The sequence below is a fragment of the Salmo trutta genome, chromosome 18 (genome assembly GCF_901001165.1).
Source record: "Salmo trutta chromosome 18, fSalTru1.1, whole genome shotgun sequence".
Taxonomy (NCBI): Eukaryota; Metazoa; Chordata; class Actinopteri; order Salmoniformes; family Salmonidae; genus Salmo; species Salmo trutta.
The window spans coordinates 10,406,985-10,427,001 of record NC_042974.1 but is presented as its reverse complement, the minus strand read 5'-3'; the positions used below and the strand labels follow the sequence as shown (position 1 = coordinate 10,427,001).

The following is a 20,017-nucleotide window of genomic DNA, read 5'->3' as shown; positions in this document are numbered from 1 at the left end:
AGTAACTCGTGTTTATTTACCATATATACAGGAGGCTGTTGAAGGGAGGACAGCACACAATAATAGCTGGAATGGAGTGAATGGATGGGTGCCAAGCACAATTAAGGTGCCACCAGCCACCTGTGGTATACTACTATGATAAAATTCTGTCTTCCTCTAGCAGTTTTTATCTGTTTTGCAAGCAATAATCTTAGTTGGAGTTTGTTTGAAGCGTTCTTGAACCCAAGTTTCTTGTTGTAGTTTTAATGTCAGCTTTTATTCTACATAATTTGTCTCATTCATGTATTCATTAATTCATCTTTACAGTGTTTCCCCTATCATTTTGTAAGCAGCGGTGGCAAAGTTAGCGGGGGGGACTGTAGTTTTTATTTTGATGTTTGTTAGTTCTCAAAGATTAACTTTGCTCCATTATTTTATTTTCTAGATACTTAATAATATCTGATTTTAGTCATTTAAGTTTACATTGAAAACATTTTACCATCCCAAATTTTTTTGAACCTTAAATTATACACTTAGTTTACAAAACGTAAAAAGAACACCTTCCTAATATTGAGTTACATTCCCTTTTGCCCTCAGAACAGCCTCAATGAATCTGGGCATGGAGATTCAAGGGCCAGAACTTTGATAAAACTATCAACATGGTAGCATGACTGCCTCTACATGCAAAACATTAAGCCAGTTTCACTCAGTTGGTAGGGCATGGCACTTGCAATGTCAGGATTGTGGGTTTGATTACCACTAAGGCCACCCATCTGAAAATGTATAAACAAACTACTGTAAGTCTCTTTAGATAAAAGAGTCTGCAACATGGCATAATATATATTATATTATTCAACAACGACAACAACTAATCCAGTTAAAAGAGCAACATTGGCACCTAGGTTATCTAAGTATAACCGTCACAGGGTATACTCAATAAACTTCTTCAAATATCATTCCATTAGCGCTCTTGAGCACCTGCTGCTACACATGGAGAGGCCACTGATGCACAGTGCTGTGCAATCAAATCATTGATCATCGTCATCATCAATTGTGCAGACTACATCAAATAGCTCATTTTAAACTTGCTGGTTTATTGGGTTGTATACATGTTTCTTGCCGCAGATAAATGAACCCCAACTAAAATACATTGAAATAGTTTTAATGGTTAGCTTGACCTTAAAGCTATACATGCCTTTGTACTAAAATGTCAATTGAACACCATGCCCATTAGACATTAGGAATCAGTGGGTGCAGAGTACAGTACAGTATCTTGCAAAAACATAATTTTTTTAAAGGATTTTACAACATAGTTTAGTCTCATCTAGTAAGGAGAGAGAAAGAGAGGAATAGAATGAGAGAGGAAGAGAAAGAGAGAAAGAGAAAGAGAAAGAGAGAAAGAGAAAGAGAAAGAGAGAGAGAGAGAGAGAGAGAGAGAGAGGATCATCCACCTGTTCACCCCTATGGAGGGACTTCATGCACGTATTCTATGCATGCTTAGTACCAAACACTTTTCGAAATTCTTGCAATGTGCGGTAGATACCAGATTTTATAACATCAGGCCATAGTTGAGATGCCATGTTCATAAATAGCGCCTTGGCAGGAAAGTCTATAGCAATATTACCTGTGCAAAATCATCGTTTTATAGAATGAAGGAACCCAACTAAACCTACCACGTCACTCCCATGGAAATTGGAGATTGTGGATGTGCCTTCTGTAGGCCTCTAAAACAGAACAGTTGTATAACAGCCAAATTCGCACGCACAGGCGTGCACACACAAATCCCCCCACCCCCCACCCACACACACACACACACCCTCCCTTGTTGGGAGGCTGTTTTCGTGAAAACACCTTGGGCTGAATGGCATCTGTGAAAAGATGTTGACATATTTTCAGCAATCAACCATCAAACCCTGACCCGACTGGTTTCATGCTTCTCCCTGGCATCTTTCATCAGAGACCTCTTATCTTCCCTTCTGTTCCTCCCCTCCCACCATGTCCAACAGCACCCTCCATCCCTCGCTCGCTCCCCTTGATAAATGCGCGGAGCGATGAAGAGACACACGACTGTGTGTCTGTGGAACAGCTCTTCAACTTTGCACCCCTTATCACGTCTGCCTGTCTGTCTGTCTGTCTGTCTGTCTGTCTGTCTGTCTGTCTGTCTGTCTGTCTGTCTGTCTGTCTGTCTGTCTGTCTGTCTGTCTGTCTGGGTGTGTGTCTGTCTGTCTGTCTGTCTGTCTGTCTGTCTGTCTGTCTGTCTGTCTGTCTGTCTGTCTGTCTGTCTGTCTGTCTGGGTGTGTGTCTGTCTGTCTGTCTGTCTGTCTGTCTGTCTGTCTGTCTGTCTGTCTGTCTGTCTGTCTGTCTGTCTGTCTGTCTGTCTGTCTGTCTGTCTGTCTGTGTGTGTGTGTGTGTGTGTGTGTGTGTGTGTGTGTGTGTGTGTGTGTGTGTGTGTGTGTGTGTGTGTGTGTGTGTGTGTGTGTGTGTGTGTGTGTGTGTGTGTGCGTGCGTATACTGTATATGTATGTCAACAGTAGCCTCCGTAGTTCTGATAGCTCCTCACAGTGCTCTTGGCCTCCATACTGGGAAAGTCCTTTGCCATTGTTTCTGTTCACTGAGTAAGAACATTGAGAGAATATTTAGCATTGTTTCTGTTCACTGAGTAAACACACTGAGAGTATATTTGTCATTGTTTCTGTTCACTGAGTAAACACACTGAGAGTATATTTGTCATTGTTTCTGATCACTGAGTAAGAACACTGAGAGTATCTTTGGCATTGTGTCTGATCACTGAGTAAGAACACTGAGAGTATCTTTGCCATTGTTTCTGTTCACTGAGTAAGAACACTGAGAGTATATTTGGCATTTTGTCTGTTCACTGAGTAAGAACACTGAGAGTTTCCATGTCCTTTCAATAGACTTTCTCTTACTCTTTACCCAATATATTGATGTCACAGTGATTACTTATCTTACCTGTACTGTGTGACTCATATTCTATTGAATTGATCTATATTATATTCATATTGATAGATGCTTTATATATATTACTGTAAATGTGTCCATTTCTATGCTTGTATTGGTCTGAACGAAATGTGGGATCATTCTACTGTGCTTCCTCTCTCTGTCTCTCTTCTAGTATAGTATGTCATGTCATGTCAACCACATTCTTTATGTAGATCTCTCCCTCCTTCTCTCTCTATCTCCTCTCTCTTTCTGTCTCTCTCTCCCTCCTCTCCGTATCTCCTCTCTCTTTCTGTCTCTCTCTCCCTCCTTCTCTCTCAATCTCCTCTCTCTTTCTGTCTCTCTCTCCATCTCCTCTCTCTTTCTGTCTCCCTCCTCTCTCTATCTTCTCTCTCTTTCTGTCTCTCCTCGTGATCTTTCTCTCTCCTCTCCCTCTGACCTCTGACCTTTGTAACTGCTTCCCTCTTACCCCGAAGCCCTCATGTTGTCTCTTTGTCTCTGTCTCTCCAGAGATCTGAAACTGGATAACATTCTGTTGGATGCACAGGGCCACTGTAAACTGGCTGACTTTGGCATGTGTAAGGAGGGGATCCTCAATGGAGTCACCACCACCACCTTCTGTGGGACCCCAGACTACATCGCTCCGGAGGTAACCCTCTACCCACACTTATCTGGAACAGTCTGACAGTACTCAACCACCCATTCATCTGGGACAGTCCTACATTACTCAACCACCCATTAATCTGGGACAGTCTGACAGTACTCAACCACCCATTCATCTCGGACAGTCCTACATTACTTAACCACCCATTAATCTGGTACAGTCTGACAGTACTCAACCACCCATTCATCTGGTACAGTCTGACAGTACTCAACCACCCATTCATCTGGGACAGTCCTACATTACTCAACCACCCATTAATCTGGGACAGTCTGACAGTACTCTACCACCCATTCATCTGGGACAGTCCTACATTACTCAACCACCCATTAATCTGGGACAGTCTGACAGTACTCAACCACCCATTAATCTGGGATAGTCTGACAGTACCTAACCACCCATTCATCTGGGACAGTCTGACAGTACCTAACCACCCATTAATATGGGACAGTCTGACAGTACTCAACCACCCATTAATCTGGGACAGTCTGACAGTACCTAACCACCCATTAATCTGGGACAGTCTGACAGTACTCAACCACCCATTCATCTGGGACAGTCTGACAGTACTCAACCACCCATTAATCTGGTACAGTCTGACAGTACCTAACCACCCATTCATCTGGGACAGTCTGACAGTACTCAACCACCCATTAATCTGGTACAGTCTGACAGTACTCAACCACCCATTCATCTGGGACAGTCTGACAGTACTCAACCACCCATTCATCTGGGACAGTCTGACAGTACTCAACCACCCATTCATCTGGGACAGTATGACAGTACTCAACCACCCATTCATCTGGGACAGTCTGACAGTACTCAACCACCCATTAATCTGGTACAGTCTGACAGTACCTAACCACCCATTAATCTGGTACAGTCTGACAGTACCTAACCACCCATTAATCTGGGACAGTTTTACAGTACTCAACCACACATTTATCTAGGACAGTCTGACAGTACTCAACCACCCATTAATCTGGGACAGTCTGACAGTACCTAACCACCCATTCATCTAGGACAGTCTGACAGTACCTAACCACCCATTCATCTGGGACAGTCTGACAGTACTCAACCACCCATTAATCTGGGACAGTCTGACAGTACTCAACCACCCATTAATCTGGGACAGTCTGACAGTACCTAACCACCCATTAATCTGGGACAGTCTGACAGTACCTAACCACCCATTCATCTGGAACAGTCTGACAGTACTCAACCACCCATTCATCTGGGACAGTCTGACAGTACTCAACCACCCATTCATCTGGGACAGTCTGACAGTACTCAACCACCCATTCATCTGGGACAGTCTGACAGTACCTAACCACCCATTCATCTGGGACAGTCTGACAGTACCTAACCACCCATTAATCTGGGACAGTCTGACAGTACTCAACCACCCATTCATCTGGGACAGTCTGACAGTACTCAACCACCCATTCATCTGGGACAGTCTGACAGTACTCAACCACCCATTCATCTGGGACAGTCTGACAGTACTCAACCACCCATTCATCGGGACAGTCTGACAGTACTCAACGACCCATTAATCTGGTACAGTCTGACAGTACTCAACCACCCATTCATCTGGTACAGTCTGACAGTACTCAACCACCCATTAATCTGGGACAGTCTGACAGTACTCAACCACCCATTAATCTGGTACAGTCTGACAGTACTCAACCACCCATTAATCTGGTACAGTCTGACAGTACTCAACCACCCATTAATCTGGTACAGTCTGACAGTACTCAACCACCGATTAATCTGGTACAGTCTGACAGTACTCAACCACCCATTCATCTGGTACAGTCTGACAGTACTCACCCACCCTTTAATCTGAGACAGTCTGACAGTATTATCATGTACTGTACTCTTTCTATACCCTCTACTCTGCCCTCTCCCTCACTCTTTCATCCACCCATGTTTTAATTTGAAAAATAAATATAACATTTGTCTTAAAAAAAAATCCACTCACTCACTATCACCCACTCACTCACATAATCCATCAATTAAACTCATGTACTCATTTCTTCCACTCATTCTCTCACTATATCATCCCTAATAATATTATGTTCCCCTTTGCTACCATATTGATCCTGCCGTAGTATAGATGGTGTTACAGTGTTTCCTGTCCCCCTGTGTGTCTTCCCACGGGGGACCAGTACGGGAAAAAAAAGAAAATGTATGAAATGTGTGCATTCACTACTGTAAATCGCTCTGGATAAGTGTCTGCTAAATGACTAAAATGTAAAAAAATGTATGCTTTAGATCCTACAGTGTATTGTGTTTTAGATGGTGTTACAGTGTTTCCTGTCCCCATGTATGTTTTAGATCCTACAGAAGCTTGTGTATGAGATGGTGTTACATTGTTTCCTGTCCCCCTGTGTGTTTTAGATCCTACAGGAGCTAGAATATGGCCCCTCTGTGGACTGGTGGGCTCTGGGGGTGCTTATGTACGAGATGATGGCTGGCCAGCCCCCCTTTGAGGCCGATAATGAGGATGACCTGTTTGAGTCCATTCTCCACGATGATGTCCTCTACCCAGTGTGGCTAAGCAAGGAGGCAGTCTCCATCCTCAAAGCGGTCAGTGGCCTACAGTATACCTGTTCTAATCTGCCTGTATCTCTAACTATCCCTCTTTACTCTCCTTTTTCCCTTTCTCCACCTCTTTTTATTTTCTTCATATCTCTTCCTCTCATTTCTCTGCTTCATCTGTTCTGACACCTTATTGTCTCCTACACCTCCTCCTCCTCCTCCTGCTCCTCCTCCTTTTCCTTTTCCTCTTCCTTGTCATTCTTCTCCTCCTCCTCCTCATTGTCATCCTTCTCCTCCTCTTCTTCTTCCTCCTAATCCTCCTCCTACTCCTCCTTCTCTTCCTCCTCCTCCTCTTCTTCCTACTCCTCCTCCTCCTCTTCTTCCTAATCCTCCTCCTACTCCTCCTCCTCCTCATTTTCATCCTCCTCCTCCTCTTCCTCCTCCTACTCCTTGTCATCCTCCTCATCCTCCTCCTCCTCCTTGTCATTCTTCTCCTCTTCTTCTTCCTCCAAATTATCCTCCTTCTCCTCCTTCTCTTCCTCCTCCTCTTCCTCCTCCTCCTCCTCCTCCTCATCTTCCTCCTCCTTCTCCTCTTCTTCCTAATCCCCCTCCTACTTCATCTCCGCTTCCTCCTCCTCCTAATCCTCCTCTTCCTCATCTTCCTCCTCCTTCTTGTCATCCTTCTACCCTTCCCCTTCCTCTTCCTCCTCCATCTCCTCCTAAGCCTCCTCCTCCTGATCCTCTTCCTCCTCCTCCTCCTCCTCCTAAACCCCCTCCTCCTTCTCCTCCTAATCCTACTCCTCCTCCTCTTCCTCCTCCTACTCCTTGTCATCCTCCTCTTCCTCATAATCCTCCTCCTCTTCCTTCTCCTCCTTTTCATCCTACTCCTGCTCATCCTCCTCCTAGTCCTCCTTTTCCTCCTCTTCCTCCTCCTCCTCCTCCCGTTGTCTCTCTCAATCTGTCGGTCTCTGATGAGGTAGTGCAGTGGTGTTCAGTGATTAGCAGAGTAGGGAGAAAGGCTGAGTAAGGCTGTGGGGAGTTATTTCAGTCTGAGTTCAGAGAACCACAGTGGCTGTGCTGTGTAGGCTGGGGAGAGAGAGGTGCGAGGCCTTGGAGACATTACACTTCATGTGGGAAAAGAACAGCATGTTTGGCTTCTCTGGTGGCTTCAGAGCTTGTGTAATCGCACACTTGGGGAGGCGGGATTGGCCGCCTAGCTTTCAGAGAAGACAGCGGCCAGCTCTGTGGGGTGTGCGGGGGGGGGTGGGATCTGGACAGGCCTGTTTCACTCTGTGATCAGTCTCACTGGTCCTTTGGTCACATTACCCAGCCCAGTGGTCCTAATGGTCACATTACCCAGCCCAGCGGTCCTAATGGGCACATTACCCAGCCCAGTGGTCCTACTGGTCACATTACCCAGCCCAACGGTCCTACTGGTCACATTACCCAGCCCAGCGGTCCTAATGGGCACATTACCCAGCCCAGTGGTCCTACTGGTCACATTACCCAGCCCAACGGTCCTACTGGTCACATTACCCAGCCCAGCGGTCCTAATGGGCACATTACCCAGCCCAGTGGTCCTACTGGTCACATTACCCAGCCCAACGGTCCTACTGGTCACATTACCCAGCCCAGCGGTCCTAATGGGCACATTACCCAGCCCAGTGGTCCTACTGGTCACATTACCCAGCCCAGTGGTCCTACTGGTCACATTACCCAGCCCAGCTGTCCTAATGGTCACATTACTCAGCCCAGCAGTCCTAATGGTCACATTACTCACCCCAGCGGTCCTAATGTTCACATTACCCAGCCCAGCGGTCCTAATGGGCACATTACCCAGCCCAGTGGTCCTACTGGTCACATTACCCAGCTCAGTGGTCCTAATATTCACATTACCCAGCCCAGCGGTCCTAATGGGCACATTACCCAGCCCAGCGGTCCTACTGGTCACGTTACCCAGCTCAGTGGTCCTAATGGTCACATTACCCAGCCCAATGGTCCTAATAGTCACATTACCCAGCCCAGTGGTCCTAATGGTCACATTACCCAGCTCAGTGGTCCTAATGGTCACATTGCACATTCCAGCTATCCTAATGGTCACATTACCCAGCCCTGCGGTACTAATGGTCACATTATCCAGCCCAGCGGTCCTAATGGTCACATTACACAGCCCAGCGGTCCTAATGGTCACATTACCCAGCGGTCCTACTGGTCACATTACCCAGCCCAATGGTCCTACTGGTCACATTACCCAGCCCAGCGGTCCTAATGGTCACATTACCCAGCCCAATGGTCCTAATGGTCACATTACCCAGCCCAGCGGTCCTACTGGTCACATTACCCAGCCCAGTGGTCCTAATGGTCACATTACCCAGCCCAGTGGTCCTAATGGTCACATTACCCAGCCCAGTGGTCCTAATGGTCATATCTGACCTCTGGATTATTTTAACAACGACCACAGAGCAGACCTCTCTGCACAACTTGACTGTCTCAACCCCTCACTCTTGCTCTTTCACCTCCATTTCTCTCTTCCTTGCATTTACTTCATGGTGTCATGCTCCCAAGGGGGCCAAGGGGAAAGAGTCAAGTAGGTTTAGTACATTTAATTTTCTTCCTCCTTTATTCATCGTCCTGTTTTCCTGTCCTGTAGTTCATGACGAAGAGTCCAAACAAGCGTCTGGGCTGTGTGATCACCCAGGGCTTGGAAGAGGCCATCAAGGTTCATCCCTTCTTCAAGGAGATGGACTGGGTTCTGCTGGAGCAGAAGAGGGTCAAACCACCCTTCAAACCTCGCATTGTGAGTATCACCACACATAGCCCAGACAATGTAGGGTGAAGTTGCCTGTAGATGCTGATCTTGGTTCAGTTTAGCATTTTCCACACGAATGGTCAAGGTTAGGATTGGGGCATGGGAAACTGATCCTAGATCTGCACCTAGGGTAGACTTCACCCTGGAGTGTGTCTGAGGTCTTAGGGAACATATCATGCTGTAGGCTTTAGGGCCCCTAATGTTCCACCCTCACCATTATTAACCCCTAACCTTCAACATCCTAAATATCACCAAAGCTTCAATCTTAATAGTATGTTGGGAACTCTGGAACCTAGTTTTATATAACCTTCATATAACATGACCAGGAACAACTCCTGGGCTCTGGTATGGTTACGTGGTTAGGAAAAACTTCTGGGCTCTGGTATGGTTACGTGGTTAGGACTTTGCTGATGGCTACTTTATTGAGGGAAATGTACTTACTATGACTTAGATACACTATATAACACAAGTATGTGGACACCTCTTCAAATTAGTGGATTCAGCTATTTCAGTCACACCTGTTGCTGACAGGTGTATAAAATCGAGAACACAGGCATGCAATCTCCATAGACCAACAGTGGCAGAAGAATGGCCTTACTGGAGAGCTCAGTGACTTTCAATGTGGCACCATCAAAGTATGTCACCTTTTCAGCAAGTCAGTTTGTCAAATTTCTGCCCTGCTAGAGCTGCTCTGGTCAACTGTAAGTGCTGTTATTGTGAAGTGGAAACGTCTAGAAGCAACAACGGCTCAGCCGCGAAGTGGTAGGCCACACAAGCTCACAGAACAAGACAGGCGAGTGCTGAAGCACGTAGCGGTGAAAAATCATCGGTCCTCGGTTGCAACACTCAGTACCAAGTTCCAAACTGCCTCTGGACGCAACGTCAGCACAAGGACTGTTCATCAGAAGCTTCATGAAATGAGTTTCCATTGCCGAGCAGCCGCACACAAGCCTAAGATCAGCATGCGCAATGCCAAGCGACGTCTGGAGTTGTGTAAAGCTCGCCGCCATTGGACTCTGGAGCAGTGGAAACACGTTTTCTGGAGTGATGAATCACATATCTGGGTTTAGCGGATGCCAGGAGAATGTTCCTGTCCCAATGCATAGTGCAAACTGTGAAGTTTGGTGGAGGAGGAATAATGGTCTGGGGCTGTTTTTCATGGTTCGGGCTAGGCCCCTTAGTTCCAGTGAAGGGAAATCTTAATGTTACAGCATACAATGACATTCTAGACAATTCTGTGCTTCCAACTTTGTGGCCCCAGGTTGGGTAAGGCTCTTTATTGTTTCAGCATGACAATGCCCCCGTGCACAAAGCAAGGTCCATATAGAAATGGTTTATTGAGATCGGTGTGGAAGAACTTGACTGGCCTTGACCTCAACCCCATCAAACACCTTTGGGATGAATTAGAATGCTGACTGCGAGCCAGGCCTAATCGCCCAACATCAGTGCCCACTGCTGTGGCCCAACATGCTGTTGTGGCTGAATGGAAGCAAGTCCCCGCAGCAATGTTCCAACATCTAGTGTAAAGCCTTCGCAGAAGAGTGGAGGCTGTTGTAGCAGCAAAGGGGGGACCAACTCTATATTAATGCCCATGAGTTTGTTATGAGATGTTCGACGAGCAGGTGTCCACATATCAAATCAAATCAAATGTATTTATATAGCCCTTCTTACATCAGCTGAGTGCTGTACAGAAACCCAGCCTAAAACCCCAAACAGCAAGTAATGCAGGTGTAGAAGCACTTTTGGTCATGTAGTGTATGTGTTTGTCCCATCTTATTATCTGAAGAATGCACTAACTGTAAGTCGCTCTGGATAAGAGTGTCTGCTGAATGACTCAAATGTAAATGTACTGTATAGCTAGAGACCTGCTGGGTATGGGGTACTATGAAATACCTAATGGAGTGGAGGGGAAGGGTACGTTCTGTTCCCATTCACACAGAGAGGGGACGATGAGCACATCAACGAATCACACAACGTGATCACTCCATCCAAATCTATATGTTAATCAGCCTTGTTTTATCATTACTTTATCAAATAAGGAGGTCTAATTATTTGGCAGTCATCATCCTGTACTATCTGACTCTCATGCTCCTTCCTTCCTTCCTTCCTGCTCCTGTACAGAAAACCAAAAGGGACGTGAACAACTTTGACCAGGACTTCACTCGCGAGGAACCTGTCCTCACCCCTGTAGAAGACGCCATTATTAAGCAGATCAACCAAGACGAGTTCAAGGGTTTCTCCTACTTTGGAGGGGAGGAGAATCTGTCCTAAGGCCTGCACACACACCAACACACACACACACACACACCAACACACAAACAAACACGTATAGACACACATACATGCAGGAACACTGACATACACACACATTTATGAACACACATACAAACATACATACATACATGCAAACCAATGTATTTTCTCCCATGCAGACAAACAGAATTATAAAATACACACAGAGTAAATGATTACTTTCACACACTCATATAAAACTCCGGTCATTAGGGCCTCAGATTAGTACCAACTTCAAAACCTAAAGCAGACCATCTATAGCGCTCTACCAGTATATCTGTCTGTATGGCTGTCTGTCCATCAGTGCATGTTTTCTATGTTACAAACCAATGTAATTCAAGAGTAGGTCAGATAGGAAGCCCATCTGCTTTATTATCAAGGTCCTATTGGCTGGTCCAGATCAGAGTGGTGGATCAAACCAAACTCCTTGTGGTGGAGGGCGGCCCTAGGATTGGCCCCCTGACACTGAATATAGCCTGGCCCTTGCCCCCCTGGCCCAGGCTGATAACAGTGATGAAAGCTCCTCACAGTCCAGCCCCAGATTGTCACAAGGCCCTTTCCAGTGGACTATGAAATGTACAGGGAATGTTTGTGTGACGGTGTCAACTTTTTGTGTATATAAGGATTTAAAGGTCAGGGGTTATGTGTGCTTTGGGCAGGGGTCTTGTTCGACATGGTCTCCGTACGATAGGTCAGACTTTCAACTGTTTCGTCAACCATCCTAGTTCCTCAGTGAGTATATGATACTGAAATAATTATATTATTATATGAATCTGTAATTTCTTAAGCTGTCTTGTAAGTCTCTCAATGTACTAGAATGTTCTCCTCCTCTGCCATGTTTAAACTGGATGTACTAGAATGTCCTCCTCCTCTGCCATGTTTAAACTGGATGTACTAGAATGTCCTCCTCTGCCATGTTTAAATGCAAAAAAAATAAAAAATCCATAGAACCAATGATTGTATTTAAAAAAGCTAAAACCAATTGGTTCACAGTGTCAATAAAAAATAGAAGCCTGTTTCAAAGTTTCCTCAAGATCAAAACGATGGCAGAATTAGAACGAGTCCATGTACAGCACATCAAATGCCAGTTGTGTGGCTGCAGATCAGTTACGTATTGTAGATATGCCCACAGTGTTATGGTAGTCTAGCTTCATGTATTCCAAATGAATGTCATGGGTTTCAATGTGGACGAATGTGCTTGTATGCATGAGTGATGGTGGGGATGCAACTGAATGTATCGGGTCTGTTTGTGTGTGTGTGTGTGTGTGTGTGTGTGTGTGTGTGTGTGTGTGTGTGTGTGTGTGTGTGTGTGTGTGTGTGTGTGTGTGTGTCAGTAAGTATACTGCACGTACGCTAGTTTGTGCGTGTCTGTTTGTGCGTGTGTGACATAGGCAGTGGGTTCATGAGAAGGACCCTCTTGAAGCTTTTACATTTCATTGTGTCTGTTTATTTTATTGTGTGTTTTATTTCATTGTGTGTTTTATTTGTCGTGATTTTACTGGATTGTCTTGTTGCTCAGCGTCTGAAATCCTGGATTTCCCTGCTATGCAACAAGACTCACAATCATGTGGGTGAAGGCATCACCAGACAGCCCTGTCTTTCCCTCTGTACAGACCACCTTGTATATAGAAGCCTGTGGACTTCTTGGAGAAATTGAGGTATCATCCATTGCATGGTTATGCATATGATGTTATTGTGTATTACTAGAATATGAAAAAGTGACAATGTCCATGTGCAATATTCTATGTCCGTCTGTCTGTTTTTGGTTTCCTTTGCTTTCTTGCCAGGTGTCTTCGCTGTTCTTCCTCCCACTTAGTCTTTGCTGCTGTTCTGTATAGTTTTAAAGTATATAAATGGCAGTTTTCATTTGCATGTCTTTAACCCCATTGATAGCCATGTCTATGTGCTTCCTTCAGAATGCTCCATCAAACCACCACACCACCCCTCTCCTTGCCTTCTCTCAACTCTTTTGAAGAAAGGTCAACATTTCCTATAGTATATCTCTTTAAAAAGGTCAACCTTTTCTATAGCATACTTCTTTAAAAAGGTCAACATTTCCTATAGCATATCTCTTTAAAAAGGTCAACATATCCTATAGCATATCTCTTTAAAAAGGTCAACATATCCTATAGCATATCTCTTTAAATAAGGTCAACATTTCCTGTAGCATATCTCTAAAAAAGGTCAACATTTCCTGTAGCATATCTCTTTAAAAAAGGTCAACATTTCCTGTAGCATATCTCTTTAAAAAGTCAACATTTCCTGTAGCATATCTCTTTAAAAAGTCAACATTTCCTATATCATATCTCTTTAAAAAGTCCACATTTCCTATATCATATCTCTTTAAAAAAGGTAAACATTTCCTGTAGCATATCTCTTTAGAACATTAATATTACCAAAGGTAGTAAATCTATTGGATTCATGAAGCTTATAGAAACCATTGACCTTCTTAATGCATTCAAGCCAAATAACTCTCTGGCCAAGATACTGTATGTGTTATTGTAAGCCTTCACCAAATCAAGGTAAAGTCAAATCTACTGTCATATTCTGTCAGTAGAACACAAAAATAACAATGTTGGTTTGTTATGATATTACAAGTTGTACATTCCATTTTAGAGTAGAAACTTGAAAGTAACTTTCAAATGTTGGGTTCATATTGAAGAGGTAGTGTAGTAGTGATAGTATGAATACTAGAGAAGAAGCAGTAGCAGTTGTTATTGTAGTAGTAATAGTTATTGTTGTATTATTAGTAGCATGTATAACAGTGCTAGCTCCACTAGTAGTAGCAATTATGGTATGGGGAGCAGAAGTAACTGTAGCAACAGTGGTTGTAACAGCATTCATAGTGGACGGTATCATGGAATTAACTGTCAAAGCAATACTGATGCCCCTGCCCCCCCCACACACACACACACACACACCACTGCATGAAGGCCGTTCATTCACCCAAAGCAACCACACCTTTGACACACCTGCACCTGTGTCAATTAATCACATGACCCCCAACATGAGAACAGTGTTGAAGAGAGGACATTTGTATTTTGTTTTGTAAGATGGCAGACCCCCGTCCTATTCCGACCCATACGGACGGTGTCCCTAGAGGTCCAAAATACTCCATGCCAAATCCTTAACTCCAACTTTCCATGGTCCTTCTTTTATTGTGTACTTTTTAAACTGTTTGTAAAAGGAAGAAAAAAACCTCATAGGAAACCCATTTGTCTGTTGTAAAGTCAGTGAAGCAGATGAATGAGTACAATGTACATTGTTGAAGAAGTACATCTGGCGAAGTATTATGTGTTTGTTACATACAGTAGAATAAAACACACAGCCGTGGGTCACATGCATTATATTACTGTATGTACCGCTGTACATGTAGGGTTTCCTAATGGAGACTACTTCTGTAATAAAAGCATGCAGAATATCTATTGGAATGTCTTTTTAATCCAGGACTACACTGATTCTGGGTCTGGGAATCTGGACAATAGTATTGGATTTCTGGTTTCTGTATTGTGAAGCTTTCTATGTACAGTTTGTCACCTGAATGTTTTATTTTGAAGTCCTTTGGCATTCAGTACTGTATGTCATTGTAAGCATTTTGCTGTGTGCCAAATGTATTCTAAAGGATGTGAATGTGTACTGTTGGTTTTTGAAACTTATTAAATATAATGATGTCAAAACAAATAGTGGATTTGCTTGTTTTAGGGCTCATTTCTGTTCAGTGTTAATCAATATTTATGCAAAAGAGACCCTGGTCTCAATGGGACTCCCTGCTAAAATAAAGGTAAAAAAGCTCTCTATGAAACACTGTTTACATTGCCAGATTGGGTTGAGTGTATATAGAGTACTGTCCAGTGTCCCAAAGTGACCACTGTTGGAATGTACTCTGAGATACGCACGGTTAGAATGATAACACGATGTGCCATTAATCATTGACTGATGTTGCCACATTTGGGTATTCTTCCTTTTCAAAGTAAATGTTGCATTCCCCACTAGTGTCATGGAAACTGAATATTTATACCAGGGATGGGCAACTTTGATGGGGGTGGGGGCCACAATAAAATGGAACTCCTCATGAGAGGCCGCAGTGGTTCAAGGGTCTGCGTACCCACATCCAAAGTTGTAAAGTTCATTTCATGCAATTCTACTCATTTTGCCATGGGGTGAAGAGAAATGTTGGCAGTTTTTAATATGAAAAACTGATGATCAATGGGCCTCAGCCTGGTTGCTTACTACAAGTTTAGATAGCTGCCGCTAGACTATTTTACCAATCTAAAAATTGGCTAATTGAGTGACTGGTAATGCAAAACCAAATTTTGAAGTTGCACCTTGTGTATTCTATTATTCTAACTCTCAACAGGAAGTTGAGACTCCTTTACCAAACAGCACCTTCTATCTACATTGATCTACTGTTCTGTATCCTAGCATCGCTTCCCTTCCTTCTTTTTTCTACAATATTCATCAAATATGTTTGAGAAGGATGGCAGTTTATATATTAGTTATTATGGGTCACAGTGACCTAACAAATGTTCACATTTTAGTCATTTAGCAGACACTCTTATCTACAGCAATTTATAAGGGTCTTGCTCAAGTGCCTTGCTCAAGGGCCTATCAACAGATTTATCAACAGATTTTTCATTAGTCAGCTCAGTGATTTGAACTAGTGACCTTTTGGTTACTGGCCCAACACTCTTAACCGATAGGCTACCTACCGCCCTCAACTCTGTGAACCTTCAGTTTACTTGTTTAATCCTTGAGGTGAATCATTTGAATCACAAAGCTGTTTAGACAGGCAGCCCAATTGTGATCTTTTTTTCACTCTTTGGTCTTTTGACCGATCAGATGCCTGTGCAGCCCGTTAACAGCCTGAAGAAAGGTGAAATGTCACAGCAGCTGACGTTTTTATCAATACATTTCAGTCAATGGGAAAAGATGAGTGTCACAGGGTTAATGTTTTTCTTGTTTATCTCATGTCTGTCTCCCTCCCCCCTCTTTCACCCCCTCACCCTCACCCTCTCCCCCCTCCACCCCCACCCCCACTCCCATCCTCTCCCCAACCTCCTCCAACCCCTCACCCACCCACCCTCCTCCTCCACCCTCTCCCCCTCCTCCTCCATCACCCTCTCACACCCTCTCCGTCGCTCTCTCCCCCTCTCTGTCGCTCTCTCTCCTCTCCCTCCCCCCTTCTCCATTCTCTCTTCCACCTACTTTCCCTCCCACTCCTCTCAGCTCTCTCTCCCTCCTCTACCCCTCCATTCTCTCTCCCTCTTTTTTCCCTGCCTCCCCTTCCTCTCATCTCCCACTCCCTCCTCTCTCTCCCTTCTCTCTCCCACCTCTGTCTGTCTGTTGACTCTCTCTCCTCTCTCCCATACAATATATTTTACAGTATTTTTTGCTCATCAAAGTGTCAGTAGTTATGGACAAGACTGTATATCACATCTGAAATGTCAAAATAAATAAAAATGAACATCTTCCTCAACATTTCGGAATTGGTAAACAAGCAATGTTATCTCAGCCATAGACTAAAACAGTTATTTATTCACAAAATGAGTTTTTAGTAGAACCATATTTAAAGACAGCAGAGACTAGTGTGAACTTTGAATGCCCCAACTGGCTGGCATGAATGACAGGCATGTGTTTTTCTGTTTCCATCACCATACTAGCACATGAACAGATAAAGGATCGGAGGTTGACATACTTATCTGCACAATGCAAGGCCAATAAGTTCATCACTGACATGTACCTACACAACAGAATGTACAGGGCAAGTCGACTCAAAGGTGTAGACCTACCAGAGTGACAGTATAAAACAGCGAAACAATCAGTGTAGGGGTTGGGTTATTTAAGGCGGTTCTACACAGCATTTTCACCAATCACTGTGGTCAGTTTGACTGAGCGACTGTCATCGGTCCAGCTGAGGGTAAGAGAGAGAGTACGGTGGAACGGGGATAGAAGTTTGAGCAGACTAAGGAAACTTTGACAGCAGACACGACATTATCCAACTTGTAAAGTATTTGTAGGCTAAAGCCTGTGTATTGTACCTTTAGTTAATCGGTGAATAAATAGGCTGTACAATCCTTGGCAGTGTTCTGAGACTGTACAGCTGCCAACTGCTTCTGAAGGACAACTTGTTTATGAAATGGACTGTGCGTAAAGAGCAATTACATTTTTCTCAATTTGACTTTCAATATGTTTCACTGTGTGCGTCTTATGTTGCTTTAAAATTGTTGAGAAAGTGGACTGAGTCGGACTTTCGGGGAAATTCCATTTGTTACTAAACTTTGCAAAAGAAAACATGACTGCCGATAAGGACAAGAAAAGGTAATGTCGATTTTTGAAATATTTCCTGTTTGGCTTATTTATTCTTATATTAATACATTCTGTTAGAAAGTATAATGTAAAACCTACAATCAACACGTTAAAGGGTAGGACTGTTAAACTATTGTCCTCGTGACATTTCGCAGAAAATTCGCAGAACGGACACCTGCTGCGCTATAATAAAAGCGCACTGTGCGTTACGTGGTAGCCTACAGGCACTCTACTTGACCATTTTGAAGCGCTGAGGTCTAGTTCACTACAGTGCAAACTTAGTAGTCATAAACGGTGTCACGGTTTGTGGGAGTAATTTTAGATGGTGGTGAATATGTAGCATTATCCATCTTCTGCAACTCTTTTTTTTTACATGAAATTAAATAGAAGAATATAATAGTAACCATCACCCATTTTTCATATTGCACTGACCATCATGGTGTAGATTCCATTATTTAAAGCCTGCATGATCAATTAGGCAAGGTCGAAAAATGCTGTTGATTGATTTAACATTGATAAAACATTATTTTTTTTTATTTAAGGACCTCACTTTTTGTTTATATTGCAGGCTATTAGCCTATGTTGTATACATAATTGATCATGATAAGGGTATTAAACATATGCTACTTGGTAAAAAAGATAAAACATGTCTTCACAATCACAAGAAAAATGTCAGTGCTGAAAAGATTTACCAAGGGTAAATGATCTGTTCTGGCTGTGTAATTAAATAAACATTTATGCATATTTCTTTGCATGCTGCACCTTTCTCCATCTTCAAATGAAACAGACACTGTTTCTGTGACCTCTTGTATTTTAGAGTGTGTTAAGTGTGTAGGGCTCATGAAGCTCATGAAGGGTTGGAAAAATGGCATCTGTTAAACAGACATAGCACACATTATCTGCTTAACAGAACGTCTCAAATGCTCAACCAATAATAAATATACAGTCTATACAGTCCCTCGAGTGGTGAACCGGTAAGGGGAGAGTTTCGTCATCTATAAGAGGGTTTCAGAAAATTCATAGAAACACAGAACACCTGTAACCTTGACTTTAATCTCAGACCTCAGAGCAAAACGAAATATTAACCTTCGTGACCTCTTCATATGAAGAGAACGGACAAAAACGTTCCTTGAACCACAAAGATTACCACACATTACTATATAATGTGTTTTGAGTGTTGCTTGATGGTGAGCCTGTAGTTTTGTGGTTTACAGTAGAGCCCTTCTCACAGCATACTGTACCTCGGCTTGTGGCACTGGAAACTGGATAATCATTCACCAGCGTCAGTTTCCTGCCCACAGCTCAGTGTCTTCAAAAATATATTTCAAATCTTGATATCTCGTCTGGCTCCCTAGTAGAAGACAGTGGATTTGTGCGTCCCTTAGTTTTGGAGTGTTTTCTGTATTGGGTGCTCTTTCAGTAATATGGTTAGATGGAGACACCATAGCCCCCTGAGGAGAGCACTGTGAGTCTAGTGATGAGACGAGCGCCTCTCGGTCTGCTTTCTCAAACAACACAGAGAAGGAGTTCCCGTTAGCCCTAACTTATACAACACAGAGAAGGAGTTCCCGTTAGCCATAACTTATACAACACAGAGAAGGAGTTCCCGTTAGCCATAACTTATACAACACAGAGAAGGAGTTTCCGTTAGCCATAACTTATACAACACAGAGAAGGAGTTCCCGTTAGCCATAACTTATACAACACAGAGAAGGAGTTCCCGTTAGCCATAACTTATACAACACAGAGAAGGAGTTCCCGTTAGCCATAACTTATACAACACAGAGAAGGAGTTCCCGTTAGCCATAACTTATACAACACAGAGAAGGAGTTCCCGTTAGCCATAACTTATACAACACAGAGTAGGAGTTCCCGTTAGCCATAACTTATACAACACAGAGTAGGAGTTCCCGTTAGCCATAACTTATACAACACAGAGTAGGAGTTTCCGTTAGCCATAACTTATACAACACAGAGAAGGAGTTTCCGTTAGCCATAACTTATACAACACAGAGTAGGAGTTCCCGTTAGCCATAACTTATACAACACAGAGTAGGAGTTCCCGTTAGCCATAACTTATACAACACAGAGTAGGAGTTCCCGTTAGCCATAACACAGGAGACATGGTGGTCATCTTAGAGTATACTATTATTTTTTTTACCTTTTTTTAACTAGGCAAGTCAGTTAAGAACAAATTCTTATTTACAATGACGGCCTAGGAAGTGTGTGTGTGTGAAGCCTTGCCAGTGGTTGCAAGCTGAAATGTCTAGCCTTTATTGCACTGTCAATGGGGTGAATCATTGCTTCTGGCCTGGCTTGCACAGCACTGTTTATTTGAGCAGTGATATTGCATACTTAGTTTTATGGACCATGTGTTATTGTGAGAGGATCCACTTACAGGATTGTTTGATGTGTTTATTTACTTACTGTTCTCATATGCCTGTACAATAACACTTTACAAGCGCTTG

The 20,017-nt window shown here is 43.5% G+C and overlaps 2 protein-coding genes across 7 annotated transcripts in view; both read left to right on the top strand.

Moving 5' to 3' along the window:
• LOC115152826 (protein kinase C epsilon type) overlaps positions 1-14,924 on the top strand; it is a 218,694-nt gene extending 203,770 nt beyond the window's left edge. For 3 of the 4 annotated variants that reach the window (XM_029697676.1, XM_029697678.1, XM_029697677.1), the window contains 4 exons: positions 3,448-3,586; positions 6,002-6,190; positions 8,793-8,939; positions 11,073-11,262. In XM_029697676.1, the coding sequence (XP_029553536.1) occupies positions 3,448-3,586; positions 6,002-6,190; positions 8,793-8,939; positions 11,073-11,222 (625 nt within the window). In that variant the 3' untranslated portion in view covers positions 11,223-11,262. Of the gene's footprint in view, positions 1-3,447; positions 3,587-6,001; positions 6,191-8,792; positions 8,940-11,072 lie in introns of all 4 variants that reach the window. The other variant, XM_029697675.1, reaches the window with a different exon arrangement.
• Positions 14,925-17,126: 2,202 nt separating this feature from the next.
• Positions 17,127-20,017, top strand: part of LOC115152824 (endothelial PAS domain-containing protein 1) — a 112,524-nt gene continuing 109,633 nt past the window's right edge. For all 3 annotated transcript variants that reach the window (XM_029697674.1, XM_029697673.1, XM_029697672.1), the window contains exon 1: positions 17,127-17,561. Coding sequence is in view for 2 of the 3 variants with exons in the window: in XM_029697673.1 (XP_029553533.1) it covers positions 17,536-17,561 (26 nt within the window). In the remaining variant the exon portion in view is untranslated. The remainder of the gene's footprint in view (positions 17,562-20,017) is intronic.